Consider the following 20469-nt stretch of genomic DNA (forward strand, 5'->3'; position numbering starts at 1 on the left):
AAAAGAGCTGATTACTTTGGGACAATGCCCCGCAAAAGGCCCTTTTAAGGGCTCTTTGTAATTTAGTGTAGGGTAGGGCTTTTTTATTTTGGGGGGCTTTTTTATTTTGTTAGGGGGATTAGATTAGGTGTAATTAGTTTAAAAATCTTGTAATTTGTTTATTATTTTCTGTAATTTAGTGTTTGGTTTTTATTGTACTTTAGCTAATTTTATTTAATTGTATTTAATTGTATATAATTTAGGGAATTAATTTAATTATAGTGTAGTGTTAGGTGTAACTTAGGTTAGGTTTTATTTTACAGGTAAATTTGTCTTTATTTTAGCTAGGTAGTTTATTAAATAGTTAATAACTATTTAATAACTATTCTACCTAATTAAAATAAATACAAACTTGCCTGTAAAATAAATATAAACCCTAAGCTAGGGTTATTATTATTTATTTTACAGGTAAATATTCCATTTTAAATAGGAATAGTTTAGTTAATTATAGTAATTTTATTTAGATTTAAATTATATTTAAGTTAGGGGGGTTAGACTTAGATTTAGGGGTTAATAACTTTAGTATAGTGGTTGCGACGTTGGGGGCGGCAGATTAGGGGTTAATAAATGTAGGTAGGTGTCAGCGATGTTAGGGACGGCAGATTAGGGATTAATATATTTATTATAGTGCCGGCAATGTCCGGTTCGGCAGATTAGGGGTTAAAAATGTTCTTTTAGTGTTTGCGATGTGGTAGGGGTTAATAGGTAGTTTATGGCTGTTAGTGTACTTTTTAGCACTTTAGTTAAGAGTTTTATGCTACGGCGTTGTAGTGTAAAACTCTTAACTACTGACTTTAAAATACGGTATCAGTCTTGACAGGAGAGGGTCTACCGTTCACTTTTTGTCAGACTCGTAATACCGGCGCTATGCAAGTCCCATTGAAAAAAGAGGATATGCAATTTACGTAAGTGGATTTGCGGTATTTCCAAGTCTGGAAAAAGTGAGCGGTACACCTGTACCTTCATGACTCGTAATACCAGCGGGCGTTAAAAAACAGCATTGGGACCGGCCAACGCTGCTTTTTAAACCTAACGCAAAACTCGTAATCTAGGTGAAAGACTCTACTATTTCAAGGTAACAGAATATCTATGTACCAAGGCTTTGCAGCAGAAATGGTCAAAGCCAGGAAAGATTTCATTCCGGTTTGCAACAAATTGAATAATAAAGGGTTCAGGGCTTTTGTCATATTTCTGGCTAAGGTTAAAGTACTTCTGCAAAATGAGATAAAGATTTTTTATAACAAAGAAGAGATATACAAATTCCATGTAGCTGCTATATTGAAATAATCATTGGTAGAGAAGGGAAATGAGGTCTGAGGTATTGTTAAGGGGATAGAACTAATAAAGAGAAGATTTGGCTTCTGTGATATTTAGTTTTTAATTAGACAAAAAAACACAAATACTGGTCTGGATTACAATCACTTTATTTGCATAAAAAACATTGTATATCATTATATAGTAAAAAGCAGCATTACATGATATATGCACACATGGTATACATATACCTAACACTTGTGCTCTTGATACAAAGGGATTTATCAGACATATAATGTTCCCTTTATATATACAGTATGTGCTATTATCAGTTCTTGTGGCTTCTAACCAACATGAAATGAAAACATCTAACAGACATAATATCAAGTTACAGAACATGACACACATATTACATACCCAGTATACATGTAGGTTATAATAGCCATTTAAATTAAACTGATTATGATCACATGACACACATATTACATACCCAGAATACATGTAGGTTATAGTAGCCATTTAAATTAAAACGATTATGATCACAAATGTACCAGTTACTGATATTGAGCCTGATTATAAATGGAGCGCAAAATGAGATCACACTTTCACATGCTCTAATGGGAGCCTCGTTCTAATGCCGTGAGACACAGCATGAGAACAAGCAATGGCAGCAAATTTAAATATATATGTATATGTTTATATACATACAGTATATATTATTTGTTATAAGTGTATATACACACATTAACACAAAAACATTGTCAGGGTGCCAGGAATCAGACTGAGACAAGAAGTGCAAAAATAATCACACCTTTATTAATAACAAAAAAAAATAATAATAATAATAAGGAGTCAAAACCAGAGCTGGTAGTCAGACGAGCCGAGTCAGGAGCCAAAGCGAATAGTCAGACGAGCCGGAATCAGGAACAAGGAAAACAGCAGAGTCAGGAACAAGCCAGGGATCAGGAAGGACGTCAGACAGCCAGGTAATACACAGGAACTCTTACCAACAGGTCTGAGACAACGCAAAGGCAAAGCATACTGAACAGAGGCCCTTTAAATAATAAGTGATGACATCACAATTCTGAGACTGCATCCTGTCTCACACAGATGATGCACACCAGTCTGGCCATAAAAGAAAGTGCAGGAAATGAGCAGCATCCCCCACAATGCACCATAGTCAGCAAGAGAGGTGAGTAAAATGGCTGCCAGCAGCACATGGCAAACAAAACAGGGAAAAAACCCTGACAGTACCCTCCCCTCAATGACCCCTCCCCTATGGGAGGACAAAAGGCTTATTGGGGAAACGGGCATGGAAGGCATGGAGGAGGGCGGGAGCATGAACATCAGAGGAGGGAACCCAAGAACGCTCCTCCGGAACGTAGCCCCTCCAGTGGACCAAATACTGTACACGGCCCCTGGACATACGAGAGTCAATAATGCTGCTGACCTCATACTCCTCATGGTTGTCAACAAAGATAGGATGGGGATGAGGTAACACAGTGGTAAACCGATTACAAACCAATGGTTTCAAGAACGAGACATGAAAAACATTGGAGATGCGCATTGCAGGAGGAAGGTCAAGAGCGTAGGCCACAGGATTGACCCGTAGGAGTATTCTTGAAACATAACAGGGAGTCAGTTTATTGGAAGGCACACGAAGGTTCAAGTTGCGGGAGGACAGCCAAACTCTCTCACCAACCTAATAGGAAGGCGCAGGCAGATGCCTACAATCAGCCTGGAACTTTTGGCGCTGCATAGAATGATGAAGGCAATCCTGAATCTGAACCAACATGGAACGGAGTTGCTGGAGATGCTCCTCCAAAGCCGGAATAACCTGAGACATGAATGAATCGGGCAACAAGGATAGTTGAAACCCATAATTCGCCATGAATGGGGATAACTTGGAGGAAGCATTAATAGCACTATTACGAGCAAACTCTGCCCAAGGTAACAGTTCAGACCAATTATTGTGGTGATCTGAGACATAGCAACAGAGGAACTGTTCAAGAGCTTGATTAGACCGTTCCACAGACCCATTGGATTGAGGGTGATATGCTGAGAAGGAAAGCTGGATCCCCATTTGAGCACAAAAGGAAAGCCAAAATCTGGAGACAAACTGGCTACCCTGGTCTGACACTATCTCCTTGGGTAACCCATGTAAATGGAAGACCTCCCGGGCAAAAATTGAAGCAAGCTCCTGAGTGGTAGGCAACTTCATCAAGGCAATGCAATGTGACATTTTAGAAAAACGGTCTATCACCATAAGGATAACAGTATTGCCACTGGAAACAGGGAGCTCAACAATGAAGTCCATGGAAAGATGTGTCCAAGGATGCTCACCATTAGCAATAGGTTGAAGAAGACCCACAGGAAGACGTCAAGGAGTCTTATTCTGTGCACAAACTGAGCAGGAGGCAACATACGCAGCAACATCAGAACGAAGACCTGGCCACCAGAATTGTCGAGTGACAGACCAAATCCTTTGGTTCTTGCCTGGGTGACCTGTGGCTTTAGGATAGTGGTAAGTGTGCAAACGTTTAGTTCAAAGATTCTCAAGAACAAAACACTTACCACTAGGTTTCTCAGGAGGTGCATTGGTTTGTGCAGCCAGGATCTCCTCCCCCAAGGGAGAAGTCAAATAGTACGTATGGTAGCTAAAATATGGTCAGGAGGTATAACAGGAGTAGGTACAGACAACTCCTTGGAGAGAGGCGAAAATTGTCGAGAGAGGGCATCAGCCCCAACATTCTTACTACCAGGCAGGTGGGAGACCACATAATTAAACCGAGACAAAAATAGTGCCCATCTGGCCTGTCGGGGCGACAAACGTTTTGCTTCAGATAGATAAGTTAAATTCTTGTGGTCAGTAAGAATGAGCACTGGCACGCTAGTACCCTCGAGAAGATGCCTCCATTCCTTGAGTGCCAAAATTATGGCCAGTAATCCCCTGTCACCAATTTCATAATTGCACTCCACTGGAGACAATTTCTTAGAGAAGAAACCACATGGATGCAAGGAACCGTCAGGCGTAGGACATTGAGACAAGAGGGCACCTACTCAAGTCTCAGACGCATCGACCTCAAGAACGAAAGGCAGGACAGGGTTAGGATGAGCCAGAACTGGAGCGGCAGCAAAGGCAGTCTTAAGACTATCAAAGGTCGTAATGGCAGTAGGTGACCAATGGAGTGGATCATTCTCTTTATGGGTCATGTCTGTGATAGGTTTGACCAAGGAAGAAAAGTTTTTAATAAACTTTCTATAGTAATTGGCAAACCCCAAAAAACGTTGAATAGAATGAAGACCAACTGGGCGAGGCCACTGCAGAACTGCAGATAACTTGTCAGGATCCATGGAGAACCCTGCAACGGAGATAACATAACCTAGGAAGGTTACTTGAGTTTGATGGAACTCACATTTGTCGAGTTTACAAAACAGGCCTTTCTCACGTAGTCTCTGAAGAACCTGTGTAACATCAGAACGATGAGGATGAATAATAGTTTTATCTGGGCAGGAGGGAAAATAAGATGCTCAGCAGAGATAGTAACTCTCCCCCTTAAAGCTGGGGGGTTAGCACTTCCGGATCTCCAATTATACAATCTAGCCGCATTGGCGAAATATGCGATAGACTGGATTACCGATGGAAATGATGTCTCTTATGGAGTGTTAGAAGCAGATATTTGTGCACCTTATACGCTGAAAGCACTTCTGCATTGTGAGACAAAAAACCTCCCAAAAAAGATTATGCAGCGGTTAACGTTTAACAATATAATAGTGACCTGGCATAAATTTGGTAAAGGAGTAGGAATGAATATGTGTAAGTCAAAGTACCTACCGATCCTAGGGAATCCTAAATTCAAAGCACGATGCAGCGAAAATGGAGTCTTCCATAGATGGCGTAGGAAGGGTATTGTTAATTTGATACAACTTGAGGATAATATAACGCATAGTTAAGTCATTTGATGAACTGAAAGATGAATACCAGTTAGATAATACAGATTTCTTTGCCTACCTGCAAATCGGCCACTTTCATAATGAATTACAGGTTAAATGTGGGAATGATTGGACACTAGGAGGACTAGATAAAATCATTACAGTGTTTGCACAAAAGAAATACGCAATCAGCATGATTTATAATTTCCAAATGAACCATAAAATAGAAACCCATCTACAGATGCTGAAAGGTAAATGGAGGAAGACACACGTTATAGTGACAAGGGAGGAACTAGTAGATAGTTTCAATACAGTAATTAGGACAACTAAGGTTACTACTTGGAGAGAGTCACACTTTAAAATAATTAATCAACTGTATATCACACCTAGTAAAATAGCAAGGTGGTATAGGAATATGGATATAGTATGCTATAAATGTGGTGCCAAAGAAGCAGACCTAGAACATTGCTTGTGTGTCTGCCCAAAAAATCGGCAGTTCTGGCATCAAGTACAATTTTGGTTAAATAAGTGGCTAGACCAAAAATTACAAATAAATAGTAAAATGGTGCTTTTTCTATACCAGGGCACAGACTGGCATGAGAACCCCAGTCTCATTAACATGGCAATCCTGCAAGGTAGAACACTGATTTTAGGTAATTGGAAAGCTTCAAAAGCACCCAGCATCGCACATTTTGTGAGAGGGATGAAGAACCAGATGATCCTGGAGCAATACGATATTTGTTTTGATGCAAAGAAATCTATAAAAAGGTTTTTCCACAAATGGTTAAAAAGAATAGAAGCCGAGTCAGTGGATGTGCAATTCCAAATTATTAAACCTTTAATTAAGTTAAAGATAGTTAAAACTCTGATTGCTAAGGAGGAATTACCGAGCTCCTGGAGTAGTCTGTTATAAGAAGTACCGTCTGAAACTCAGTAGGGCGCCTCCCCAGTCCCCCCCCTTCTTAATGGTAAGACGATTAAGACCCCTATAATCGATGCATTGTCTTAACTCACCGCCCTTTTTCTTCACAAAGAAGAATCCAGCCCCTGCAGGAGAGCAGGATTTGTGGATGATCCCCCGCGACAGAGCATCAGCAACATACTCCTCCGTAGCACAATTCTATGCAACAGATAGAGGGTAAACCCGGCCCCGAGGATGAATGGCTCTGGGTTGCAGGTCTATGGCACAATCGTAAGACTGGTAAGGAGGCAACGTACCGGCACACACCTTGTCAAAAACGACTAGGAACTCTCGGTACTCCTCTGGCAATTGAGATACCGAAGAAGTGCACAAGACTTTAACTGGTTTCCAAAGACAAGTGAAAATACATTACAAGTACCACGACAAATTTTCGGACCTGCGCCAGTCAAGACTAGGATTGTGCTTTTGGAGCCAGGGATAACCCAGAACAACCAGAAAATGCGGAAAGTTTATCACCTGGAACTGGAGGGTTTCAAATTGCAGAGCCCCAACAGCCATGGACAACGGAGCAGTTTTGTGAGTAACGAGTGTGGGCTGAAGGGGCCTGCCATCAATGGCCTCAATAGCAAGTGGAACGGACTGAGGCAAAACAGGAATGGAGTGCTTTGATACAAAAGCACCGTCAATGAAATAGCCCGCAGCACTGTAGTCAACAAGAGCCTGGGTGAATATGGAGGAGTCCACCCAGGAAAGGACAACCATGACCAAAGATTTCTCCTTAAGCGGTTCCGGGGACGAGGATAAACCACCCAAGGTCTGCCCCCGACAGGACCTTAGGTGTGAGTGTTTCCCGGACATGTAGGACAAGACTTCAAAAGGTGGCCCTGTTACCCACAATAGAGGCAGAGAACCTCCCTCCTCCTAAAGCCCCTCTCCGCTGCAGAGAGACACGTGAATCCCAACTGTATTGGCTCAGCAGTACCTGGTCACTCGGGACCAGGAGGCATGGGAGGAGAGGGAGGCATGGGTTGGAGCGAACACGTAGGAGACAACAGAACAGGAGGCTTCCACAAGCGCTCCTTGAAAGAGGGCCTCTTTCTGAGTCTGATGTCAATTAGGATAAAAAAAGACACCAATGTCTCGAGATCCTCTGGTAAATCTCTGGCAGCAACTTTGTCTTTAATCATATCAGAGAGCCCATGAAAGAAGGCGTTAACAAGAGCTTCATTGTTCAAACCAACCTCTGTGGCAAGCGTACGGAACTCAATAGCATACTGAGCAAAAGATCTTGTACCTTGCTGAATGGACATGAGTCATTTAGCAGCAGAGGAGGAGCGAGCCGGAACATCAAATACCCTTCGAAAGGAGGCCACAAATTCAGGGTAATTTGAAATCACAGGTTTATTAGTCTCCCACAAGGGATTAGCCCAGGCAAGAGCTGTGTCAGAGAGTAACAAGATGAGAAATCCCACCTTAGCTCTGTCAGAGGGAAACGCCTGAGGTAACATCTCAAAGTAAATGCCCACCTGGTTCAAAAACCCTCTGCACTGAATAGGATCACCTCCATATCACTGAGGTAGAGGTGCAGAACCGGACATGCTCCTGGTAGGACTAGGTGCAGCAGCGAAAACAGGAGCAGTCATAACTTGTGGGACACTTTGGTCCAAATGTGCAGTGCATGTCAGCAGGGTTTGCAGGGCTAGTGCAAATTGATCCAAGCGGTGATCCTTTTCATCCATCCTGGAAAAGATGGCAGGTAAAGGTGGATTATTAGCACCATCAGGATTCATGGCCTTTTGCGTAATGTCAGGGTGCCAGGAATCAGACTGAGACGAGAAGTGCAAAAATAATCACACCTTTATTAATAACAAAAAAAATAATAAAAAGTCCACAAGTCAAATAACAAGCCAGGAGTCAAAACTAGAGCTGGTAGTCCGACGAGCCGAGCCAGGAGCCAAAGTGAATAGTCAGACGAGACGGAATCAGGAACAAGGAAAACAGCAGAGTCAGGAACAAGCCAGGGATCAGGAACCAGGAAGGACGTCAGACAGCCAGGTAATACACAGGAACTCTCACAAACAGATCTGAGACAACACAAAGGCAAAGCATACTGAACAGAGGCCCTTTAAATAATAAGTGATGACATCACAATTCTGAGACTGCATCCTGTCTCACACAGATGATGCACACCAGTCTGGCCATAAAAGGAAGTACAGGAAATGAGCAGCATCCCCCACAATGCACCATAGTCAGCAAGAGAGGTGAGTAAAATGGCTGCCAGCAGCACATGGCAAACAAAACAGGGAAAAAACCCTGACAAACATATATGTATATAAGCATACACATATATTTACAGGGAACACACAGTTCCCATAGACCGCAGTGTACAGACACTTTTCAGTGCCGTTTTTTTCTTACAACTCATAGCTGCTGACTTTAGACCCCAAAAACTGCTAAGTGCATTTTTATTTTTTTTATTAAAAAAAAACTAACGCTTAAATTTAGGGACATTTGATGGACATTTATAAAATTAACCAAAGATCTGAACTCTGGTTAATTTTATAAATGTTGGATTAATTTGGTTAATTTTATAAAATGCTAATTGCTACCACTTGTAATGGCTGATTATTTATTGCGCACCAGCAAATGGGCAAATTAGCACTCCCCTTGTTATCTAGCCCATTGTGTCTCTTTAAATACTATCAGGTTCCCCTCAGTAATTCTTCTGGTATATAACATGTACAATGCTAAGCATCTATTGCTATAAGAAAAGGTTTATCCACTTGATGTGCACATTAAATATATCTCCCAGATGTCAATAATTTTAGACTGATGTTCTTGTTTATATAATTCTCTAACACTCTATTCATATAAAGACTCTTTATTCTGTAAATGTAATTATTTCCTCCCCTATGTAAAACAAACGTACAACTCCTAACACTGGCATATTAATAAACAACACTGGGGGTGATTTGGTGGTGAATGGTTGTGTAAACTGGTCAGTATGACATATAAGACAGATCTGTATATTCCTGTGTGGTGTTTGGATTCTATCACATTGATATGAGAGAAACTGAGGTGCACATATATAGAGGAATAAAGCAGGAGAGCACTTCCAATATAGAGATTTTGTAACTGGGATTCAGAAAGTATTATTTACAACAGGATCCTTTTTTGACTCTTCTATTTAGAGAGTCTGTCTTCTTTAGGATAATTCTTAAATGGTTTTCACACAGTGTATATAAAGTTTATTTTGTGCGTAAATATTTGGTGTTTTGTTATACCTGTCTGACATACGATACCCTTTTCCACTTTATAAACATGTAAAAGTTTTTTTTCCTATGTGAATCCTTTCATGAGTTTTCAGATTACTCTTTACTGTAAATCCTTTTCCACACACTGTACATGTGAAAGTTTTTTTTCCTGTGTGAATCATTTCATGAGTTTTTAGATCACTCTTTTGTGTAAAACATTTCCCACACTCTGTACATGTGAAAGTTTTTTTTCCTGTGTGAACCCTTTCATGAATTTTCAGATCATTCTTTTTTGTAAAACATTTTCCACACTCTGTACATGCAAAAGGTTTTTCTCCTGTGTGAATCCTTTCATGAGCTTTTAGATCACCCTTTTGTGTAAAACCTTTTCCACACTCTGTACATGTGAAAGGTTTTTCTCCTGTGTGAATCATTTCATGAGTTTTCAGAGTACTCTTTTGTGTAAAACATATTCCACACTCTGTACATGTGAAAGGTTTTTCTCCCGTGTGAATCCTTTCATGATTTTTCAGATTACTCTTTACTGTAAATCCTTTTCCACACTCTGTACATGTGAAAGGTTTTTTTCCTGTGTGAAACCTTTCATGAGTTTTTAGATAATATTTTTGTGGAAAAGATTTTCCACACTCTGTACATGTGAAAGGATTTTCTCCTGTGTGACTCCTTTCATGAGTTTTTAGATCACTCTTTTGTGTAAAACACATTCCACACTCTGTACATGTGAAAGGCTTTACTCCTGTGTGACTCCTTTCATGAGTTTTTAGATTACCCTTATGTGTAAATCCTTTTCCACACTCTGTACATGTGAAAGGCTTTTCTCCTGTGTGACTCCTTTCATGAGCTTTCAGATGACTTTTATATGTAAAACTTTTTCCACACACTGTGCATGTGAAAGTTTTTTCTCCTGTGTGAATTCTTTCATGAGTTTTCAGACTACTCTTTCGTGTAAAACAGTTTCCACACTCTGTACACGTGAAAGGCTTTTCTCCTGTGTGACTCCTTACATGAGTTTTCAGATTACTCTTATTTGTAAAACTTTTTCCACATTTTGTAAAGTTTAAAGGTTTCTCCCCTGTGTGGGTCTTTTTGTGATACATAAGACTTCCTTTAGATGTGAAACATCTCCCACATTCTATACACGTGTGAGGTTTCTCCTTTGTATGAATCATTTGGCTAAACGTAAGACTTTTCCCTTCTTTAAACTCAGTAAATGTGTGTGGTTTCTTCTCTGGGATAATCATTTCACTAGATAAGGCGTAAATGTTGTCCTCTTGTTTGATGACTAAATTACTCTCTGTACATAATAATTGCTGCCCAGTTCCTGCCCATTCATCATCTTCTTTACGTATCTGCTGTGATTTCCCCAATGTTTGTGAATAGTCATTAGTGTCTAAGACTTTTGGAGTCTGTGGTATCATTCTGATGCTTTCTTTAGTGAAGGATGGATATGAACTATTCAAGTGATTGTCTAAATAAAAAGAGAAGGAATGAAGAAAATAAATAAAGTTTATTCTTTATAATGGGATCCATCTTAATACAAGAATCATATTTATTTACACTCCATAAAATGTTTTCTTTTTTGTGTTCCTTTTTAAATTGATTAACCAGTAAATTACAAATTAAAACAACAAAAGACAAATGATGTAGAAATATTGACATCATAATAAACTAAACCACTGATTACTGATGAAAACAAGTTATAGGGCCCCTTTAAACAAGGTGCAGGTGGATAATGTTCTCAGCCAGGGAACAAGTACATCTGTATTCTGAGCAAGAGAGGTTGCATCCACCATCCTCATTTAACATTGTACAAGCAACTGCAAATAAAGCCCTGCCCGGCTCATTCTCAACCAGTGAGGTGAGAATATGATGGGGCCGATTTATTAAATGTCGGACGGACATGATCCTCTGTAGCGGACATGACCACCCGACATTACTAAATGCCGACAGCATATGCTGTCAGTAATTATCATTGCACAACTATTTCTGGTGAAATACTTGAAATATAATGCTGCCCCCTGCACATTCACGGCCAATCGGTCACTAGCAGGGGGGGGGGGGGGGGTCGACCACTGCTTTTTAACTCCTGAATCTGGTGAGTCAGAAGGCTCGTGTGGAATAAGCAGCATTGACTGTTAATAAATCGGCCCAAGGTATTAATCATCACAGACTAATAATTATTGTGAGATGTTTTGAAAGGCTAAGGAGCAGTGATCTTATGATGATGTTTAGCTTTGGGCTGTGGTTGTTTGATTGATATAATCAGCCCAAACTTACTTTTAATCATACTCACTGTTAAACTAAGCACACAAATCAGTGGTGGTTCTGGGGTAGAGAACACTCACTGGGGGAGTTGTGCACACATGAGAACAAGGTAGGTGTAAGTGTAGTTATGGGTGTTGCATGAGCTGGGTCAGGGCAGGGGAAAGTAGAGATGCAGGTGTTTTGAGAGCAGGTGTTGATACAAAAGTTATTAAAAGATGCAGATATAAATATAATACATACAGAGAGAAGCGCACTCACAGGAATTAACAACTAAATCAATACCATTGTAAGCCTGTTCTATGGCCTAACCTCACATGCCCGATGTCTTGGGGTCACACTGGACCCTGATCTTTCTTTCACTCCTCACATTCAGTCCTTGGCTAAAGCCTGCCACTTCCACCTTAAAAACATTGCTAAAATTAGACATTTCCTTACACAAGACACAACAAAGATTTTAATCCACTTTCTCATCCTTTCCCGCCTCGACTACTGCAACTCTATCCTTTCTGGTCTCCCTAGCTGCCGCCTAGCTCCTTTACAATCCATAATGAATGCCTCTTTCTAGGCTCATCTTCCTTGCACGTCGCTCTTCATTTGCCGCATCTCTCTGCCAATTCCTTCACTGGCTTCCTCTTGCCTCCAGGATTAAACACAAAATTCTCACGCTGACACACAAAGCCCTCAATTGCACTGCTCCCCCCTACATCTCAGACCTTGTCTCCAGATACTCTCCCTACCGTCCCCTTTGCTCCGCTCATGATCTTGTACTCTCCTCCTCTCTTGTTACCTCCTCACATTCCCGTCTTCAAGATTTCTCCAGATTGGCTCCCATCTTATGGAACTCTCTGACTTCCTCCACAAAAATCTCCCCTAGTTTTAAAAGCTTCAAGTCCTCCCTGAAGACTCTACTATTCAGGGACGCTTACAACCTACACTAACCTTCATATCTCCACTGTTATCCCCTAAAACCTCATAGCATGTAAGCCTATGAGCCCAGCTGTTTGTAGTTTACCATCATAAGGGCCGACTACAACAGTGCAACTCTTGGCAGGACCCTCTCTCCCCATTTGATCCCTGTAATCGTTTTTATATACCACCTATGTTCATAGAACTGCAGAACCTGTTGGCGCTCTACAAATACCTGATAATAATAATAATAATAATAATATGGCGATTTACCACCTAGGTGCAGCTTTTTAGCCCAGTAATGCTTTTCACAGAGTATAATTTTCCTGTACTATATCAGTCAGATCCCGCCTATTATGGTCAGTCCAGCGTCAAAATATCTGGCAATTCCTCAGCAACCCCAGACAATTGTTTTGGCTTTCATTGGGCCTCATCAGTGAGGTATAGCCATATTCCTCTAAGCACACTGAGCCAGGAGTTCACGTCTGGTTTCCCCTTTTTCCCTTAGGGAGACTAAATAAATACAGAGAGAAGTGCACTCACAGGAAGAAGCAACTAGCTCAATACCATTGTTAGCCTGTTGTATGGTGATTTACCACCTGGGTACAGCTTCTTTTCGCCCAGTAATGCTTTTCACAGAGTAAAACTTTCCTTTAGTATATCAGTCTGATCCTGCCTATTCCGGTCAGTCCAGCACCGTAATACCAGGCAATTCCTCTCTGAACAAGGAACACAGTAACCCCAGATGAGGACTCCTTGCTCAGTGTGCTTAGAGGAATATGGCTACACCTCACTGACGAAGCCCAATGAAGGCCAAAACGATAATCTGGGGTTGCTGTGTTCCTTGGTCAGAGAGGAATTGCCTGGTATTTCGGAGTTGGACTGACCATTATAGGCCGGATCAGACTGATATGCTACAGGAAAGTTCTACTCTGTGAAAAGCATTACTGGGCTAATGTCACACCACTTTGTCTCAGCAGCGGCCTGTTGCCATGGTTGCAGCGGTTGTTGTGGCCGGGTCTTTCTCCTGCTGCTGCTCACCTGTCTGCTATCCTTGGCGCGGACTTGTGCTTATGTAAGTACCTCCTCACTTCCTATACCTTGCCCAAGTATAGGTTGTCTTGTGCTCCCTGGGTGCTATGCTTTATTGCTCTGTTTGCTAATGCTGATTGCCTTACTGTAGCTGAACTCTGCCTGTCTGTGACCACTCTACTGATTTATCCCCTGAACTGCTGATTGCCTTAGTGTTGCTGAACTCTGCTTATCTCTGACCACTCAACTGATTAACCCCTGAACTGCTGGATTGCCATATTGTTGCCAAACTCTGCTTGTCTCTGCCCACTCTACTGACTGACTAACCCCTGAATTGCCGATTCCTTGGATTGCCTATCTGTTGCTGGACTTTGCTTTAATTATTTCTCACTACTTTATCCTTTGGTTCCCTCAAGGTTCGGACTGTCTACCTGGTGCCTTCCTCGTGCTTTCTGGGACCACTTACCTCCTTTCTCATCTCTACTGTGAGTATTGTATTGCATTGAATAAAAACAAGGAGGAGCACCGGCTGCTGGTTGTATGATTAAAAAGTCTTACTTTATTTCACCTTAATAATAAAATCCTTATTAAGGCACAAACATGGAAAATATGTACAAGGGTTGGTCAGCAGGTAGCAACTGACATGTTTCGGCTCAAAGCCGTAATCATATGCTGCTACCTGTCACAATAAAAATTACACTTTTAAAAGCAACAAACCATTCCTATTGGTTATTCATTGATTAACTAATCCTTAACACTTGTTTCACTCTCAGTGCTATGGTAGCTGTAAATGAACCCTTTCTGTTTCACAAGTTCCTGACCAGTGCTGATAGATTAAAAAAAAAACAATTTTAATATTACATGCTAACCAATTGACATGACAACCGTTCCCATCATCTCTCTAGATGTATTTATCCTTGCATTTAGCATCCACTTATATATATCTCACAATGTGTTGACTTATACAATTCTATTACTGAATATTTCATTTATTTGGCTCTATAATAATCTGCTTAGCCCTATCCTTGTGGTCTAGTATCGGAGTCTTATGCTCCATATTATATGCACATGGGACCTAGCAATGATCAAGTGGAAAGGGAATAGATAAAGGGAAAACAATTGCTTGAAGAGTATAAACACATAGATAAATCTGGCTCAAAATTTCCTTATGACTTTTCCTGTATAGGAAATTCCTATTTCTCCAACATAGGTGTGTCCGGTCCACGGCGTCATCCTTACTTGTGGGATATTCTCCTCCCCAACAGGAAATGGCAAAGAGCCCAGCAAAGCTGGCCATATAGTCCCTCCTAGGCTCCGCCTACCCCAGTCATTCTCTTTGCCGTTGCACAGGCAACATCTCCACGGAGATGGCTTAGAGTTTTTTGGTGTTTAAATGTAGTTTTTGTTCTTCAATCAAGAGTTTGTTATTTTAAAATAGTGCTGGTATGTACTATTTACTCTGGAACAGAAAAGAGATGAAGATTTCTGTTTGTAAGAGGAAAATGATTTTAGCAACCGTTACTAAAATCGATGGCTGTTTCCACACAGGACTGTTGAGATGAAGTAACTTCAGTTGGGGGAAACAGTGGGCAGACTTTGCTGCTTGAGGTATGACACATTTCTAACAAGACTTGGTAATGCTGGAAGCTGTCATTTTCCCTATGGGAACCGGTAAGCCATTTTCTTAGTTTAAGTAAAAGAATAAAGGGCTTCATTAGGGCTTAAAAAACTGGTAGTCATTTTTCTGGGCTAAAACGATTACTTTACTAAGTATATTTGGCAGATTATTACTTTTAATAGTTGTTTAATCTTGGGGATTGTTTTAATAAAAACGGCAGGCACTGTATTGGACACCTTTTTCACTGGGGGCCTTTTCTAGTCATAGACAGAGCCTCATTTTCGCGCCTCTAATGCGCAGTTGTTTTTGGAAAGCATGGCATGCAGATGCATGTGTGAGGAGCTAAGAACCACTGAAAAAGCTTATAGAAGGCATCATTTGGTATCGTATTCCCCTCTGGGCTTGGTTGGGTCTCAGCAAAGCAGATACCTGGGACTGTATAGGGGTTAAATGTAAAAACGGCTCCGGTTCCGTTATTTTAAGGGTTAAAGCTTTCAAATTTGGTGTGCAATACTTTTAAGGCTTTAAGTTACTGTGGTGACATTTTGGTGAATTTTGAACAATTCCTTCATACTTTTTCACATATTCAGTAATAAAGTGTGTTCAGTTTAAAATTTAAAGGGACAGTAACTGTTTTATTGTAAAACGTTTTTTGTGCTTTGTTGACAAGTTTAAGCCTGTTTAACATGTCTGAACCATCAGATAACAATGTTCTATATGTATGAAAGCCAATGTGTCTCCCCTTTTAAATATATGTGATATATTTGTGTCATAATGTCCAAACAAAGTAGGGATTATAATGCCATAGATATGATATTGCCCAAGATGATTCCTCTAATAGGGGAGTAAGCATGGTACTGCATCATCCCCTTCTGTGTCTACACCAGTTTTGCCCACACAAGAGGCCCCTAGTACATCTAGTGCGCCAATACTTATTACCATACAACACTTAATGGCTGTAATGGATAATTCTATTGCATGCATTTTTTCCAAAATGCCTACTTATCAGAGAAAGCGTGATTGCTCTGTTTTAAACACTGAAGAGCAAGAGGACGCTGATGATATCTGTTCTGACATACCCTCACACCTATCTGAAGGGGCCAGGAGGGAGGTTTTGTCTGAGGGAGAAATTTCAGATTCAGGGAAAATTTCTCAACAAGCAGAACCTGATATTGTAACTTTTAAATTTTAATTAGAACATCTCCACGCACTACTTAAGGAGGTATTATCTACTCTGGATGATTGTGACAATTTGGTCATTCCAGAGAAATTAGGTAAGATGGACAAGTTCCTAGAGGTTCCGGTGCCCCCCGATGTTTTTCCTATACCCAAGCGGGTGGCGGACATAGTAAATAAGGAGTGGGAAAGGCCCGGCATACCTTTTGTCCTCCCCCTATATTTAAGAAATTATTTCCTATAGTCGACCCCAGAAAGGACTTATGGCATACAGTCCCCAAGGTCGAGGGGGCGGTTTCTACTCTAAACAAACGCACTTCTATTCCTATAGAAGATAGTTGTGCTTTCAAGATCCTATGGATTTAAGGTTAGAGGGTTTGCTTAAAAAGATGTTTGTTCAGCAAGGTTACCTTCTACTACCAATTTCATGCATTGTTCCTGTCACTACAGCTGCGTGTTTCTGGTTCGAAGAACTAGAAAAGTCGCTCAATAAAGAATCTTCGTACGAGGAGGTTTTGGACAGAGTTCAAGCTTTTAAATTGGCTAACTCTTTTATTTTAGATGCCGCTTTGCAATTAGCTAGATTAGCGGCGAATAATTCAGGGTTTGCTATCGTGGCGCGCAGAGCGCTTTTGCTTAACATCCCTTTCAAGGGTAAAACACTGTTTGGCCCTGACTTGAAAGAGATTATTTCAGACATCACTGGGGGAAAGGGCCACGCCCTTCCTCTGGATAGGTCTTTTAAGGCAAAAAATAAACCAAATTTTCGTCCCTTTCGCAGAAACGGACCAGCCTCAAATTCTACACCCTCTAAGCAAGAGGGTAATACTTCTCAAACCAAGCCAGCCTGGAGGCCGATGCAAGGCTGGAACAAGGGTAAGCAGGCCAAGTCACCTGCCACTGCTACCAAAACAGCATGAAGTGTTGGCCCCCGATCTGGGACCGGATCTGGTGGGGGGCAGACTTTCTCTCTTTGCTCAGGCTTGGGCAAGAGATGTTCAGGATCCTTGGGCGCTAGAAATAGTTTCTCAAGGTTATCTCCTGGAATTCAGGGAACTACCCCCAAGGGGAAGGTTCCACAGGTCTCAATTATCTTCGAACAGGCATTCTTACACTGTGTAGAAGACCTGTTAAGCATGGGAGTGATTCATCCTGTTCCATTAGGAGAACAAGGGATGGGTTTTTACTCCAACCTGTTCATAATTCCCAAAAAAGAGGGAACATTCAGACCAATTTTAGATCTCAAGATTCTAAACAAGTTTCTAAGGGTTTCATCGTTCAAAATGGAAACCATTCGAACGATCCTTCCTACCATCCAGGAAGGTCAATTCATGACCACGGTGGACTTAAAGGATGCGTACCTACGTATTCCTATCCACAAGGAACATTTTCGGCTCCTAAGGTTCGCCTTTCTGGACAAACATTACCAGTTTGTGGCACTTCCATTCGGATTAGCCACTGCTCCAAGGATTTTCACAAAGGGTACTAGGGTCCCTTCTAGCGGTGCTAAGACCAAGGGGCATTGCAGTAGTACCTTACTTGGACGACATCCTGATTCAAGTGTCGTCTCTGTCAAAAGCAAGGGCTCATACGGACATTGTCCTAGCCTTTCTCAGATCTCACAGGTGGAAAGTGAACATAGAAAAAAGTTCTCTGTCCCCGTCAACAAGAGTTCCCTTTTTGGGAACAATAATAGTTTCCTTAGAAATGAAGGTTTTTCTGACAGAGGCCAGAAAATCAAAACTTCTAAGCTCTTGTCAGGTACTTCATTCTGTTCTTCTTCCTTCCATAGCGCAGTGCATGGAAGTAATAGGTTTGATGGTTGCGGCAAGGGACATAGTTCCTTTTGCACGAATTCATCTAAGACCATTACACCTGTGCATGCTCAGACAGTGGAATGGGGATTATACAGACTTGTCTCCGACGATACAAGTAGATCTAATAACCAGAGATTCACTCTGTTGGTGGCTGACCCTGGACAACCTGTCACAGGGAATGAGCTTCCGCAGACCAGAGTAGGTCATTGTCACGACCGACGCCAGTCTGGTGGGCTGGGGCGCGGTCTGGGAACCCCTGAAAGCTCAGGGTCTATGGTCTCGGGAAGAATCTCTTCTCCCGATAAACATTCTGGAACTGAGAGCGATATTCAATGCTCTCAAGGCTTGGCCTTGACTAGCAAAGGCCAAATTCATAAGGTTTCAATCAGACATCATGACGACTGTTACATATATCAACCATCAGGGGGAAACAAGGAGTTCCCTGGCGATGGAGGAGCATCCGGGGGAGTGGGAACTCCATCTGGAAATCTTTGCCCAAATAACTCAATTATGGGGCATTCCAGACATGGTTCTGATGGCCTCTCGTCAGAACTTCAAGGTCCCTTGTTACGGGTCCAAATCCAGGGATCCCAAGGCGACTCTATTGAATACAATAGTAGCACCTTGGATCTTCAACCTAGCTTATGTATTCCCACCGTTTCCTCTCATTCCCAGGCTGGTAGCCAGGATCAATCTGGAGAGGGCTTCGGTGATCTTGATAGTTCCTGTGTGGCCACGCAGGACTTGGTATGCAGACCTGGTGAATGTGTCATCGGCTCCACCATGGAAGCTACCTTTGAGACAGGACCTTCTTATTCAGGGTCCATTCGAACATCCGAATCTGGTTTTCCTCCAACTGACTGCTTGGAGTTTGAACGCTTGATTTTATCAAAGCGTGGGTTTTCAGATTCTGTAATAGATACTCTTATTCAGGCTAGAAAGCCTGTAACTAGAAAAATTTACCATAATATATGGAAAAAATATATCTGTTGGTGTGAATCTAAAGGATTCCCATGGAACAAGATAAAAATTCCTAAGATTCTTTCCTTTCTACAAGAAGGTTTGGAGAAAGGATTTTCTGCAAGTTCTCTGAAGGGACAGATCTCTGCTTTATCTGTTTTACTTCACAAAAGGCTGGCAGCTGTGCCAGACGTTTAAGCGTTTGTTCAGGCTCTGGTTAGAATCAAGCCTGTTTACAGACCTTTGACTCTTCCCTGGAGTCTTAATCTAGTTCTTTCAGTTCTTCAAGGGGTTCCGTTTGAACCCTTACATTCCGTAGATATTAAGTTATTATCTTGGAAAGTTTTGTTTTAGGTTGCAATTTCTTCTGCTAGAAGAGTTTCTGAGTTATCTGCTCTGCAGTGTTCTCCGCCCTATCTGGTCCATGCAGATAAGGTGGTTTTACGTACTGAGCCTGGTTTTCTTCCGAAGGTTGTTTCCAACAAAAATATTAACCAGGAGATAGTTGTACCTTCTTTGTGTCCGAATCCAGTTTCATAGAAGGAACGTTTGTTACACAATTTGGACGTTGTCCGTGCTCTAAAATTCTATTTAGAGGCTACTGAAGATTTTAGACAAACATCTTCTTTGTTTGTTGTTTATTCTGGTTAAAGGAGAGGTAAAAAAGCAACTTCTACCTCTCTTTCCTTTTGGTTTAAAAGCATCATCAGATTGGCTTTTGAGACTGCCGGACGGCAGCCTCCTGAAAGTATCACAGCTCACTCCACTAGGGCTGTGGCTTCCACATGGGCCTTCAAGAATGAGGTTCCTGTTGACCAAATTTTTTTTTTTAAATTATATACTTTTGCTTCTTCGGAGGCTATTTTTGGGAGAAAGGTTTTGCAAGCCGTGGTGCCTTCCGTTTGGGTGACCTGATTTGCTCCCTCCCTTCATCCGTGTCCTAAAGCTTTGGTATTGGTTCCCACAAGTAAGGATGACGCCGTGGACCGGACACACCTATGTTGGAGAAAACAGAATTTATGCTTACCTGATAAATTACTTTCTCCAACGGTGTGTCCGGTCCACGGCCCGCCCTGGTTTTTTAATCAGGTCTGATGAATTATTTTCTCTAACTACAGTCACCACGTTACCATATGGTTTCTCCTATATATATTTCCTCCTGTCCGTCGGTCGAATGACTGGGGTAGGCGGAGCCTAGGAGGGACTATATGGCCAGCTTTGCTGGGCTCTTTGCCATTTCCTGTTGGGGAGGAGAATATCCCACAAGTAAGG

The 20469-nt window shown here is 41.5% G+C and overlaps 1 protein-coding gene across 1 annotated transcript in view; it reads right to left on the reverse strand.

Moving 5' to 3' along the window:
* Nucleotides 1-1445: 1445 nt before the first annotated feature.
* LOC128659732 (gastrula zinc finger protein XlCGF26.1-like) overlaps nt 1446-20469 on the reverse strand; it is a 96759-nt gene continuing 77735 nt past the window's right edge. The window contains exon 3 of the mRNA XM_053713312.1: nt 1446-10891. Coding sequence (XP_053569287.1) covers nt 9462-10891 — 1430 coding nt within the window. The 3' untranslated portion in view covers nt 1446-9461. The remainder of the gene's footprint in view (nt 10892-20469) is intronic.

This window comes from Bombina bombina, chromosome 5 (assembly GCF_027579735.1).
Source record: "Bombina bombina isolate aBomBom1 chromosome 5, aBomBom1.pri, whole genome shotgun sequence".
In the NCBI taxonomy this organism is placed as follows: domain Eukaryota; kingdom Metazoa; phylum Chordata; class Amphibia; order Anura; family Bombinatoridae; genus Bombina; species Bombina bombina.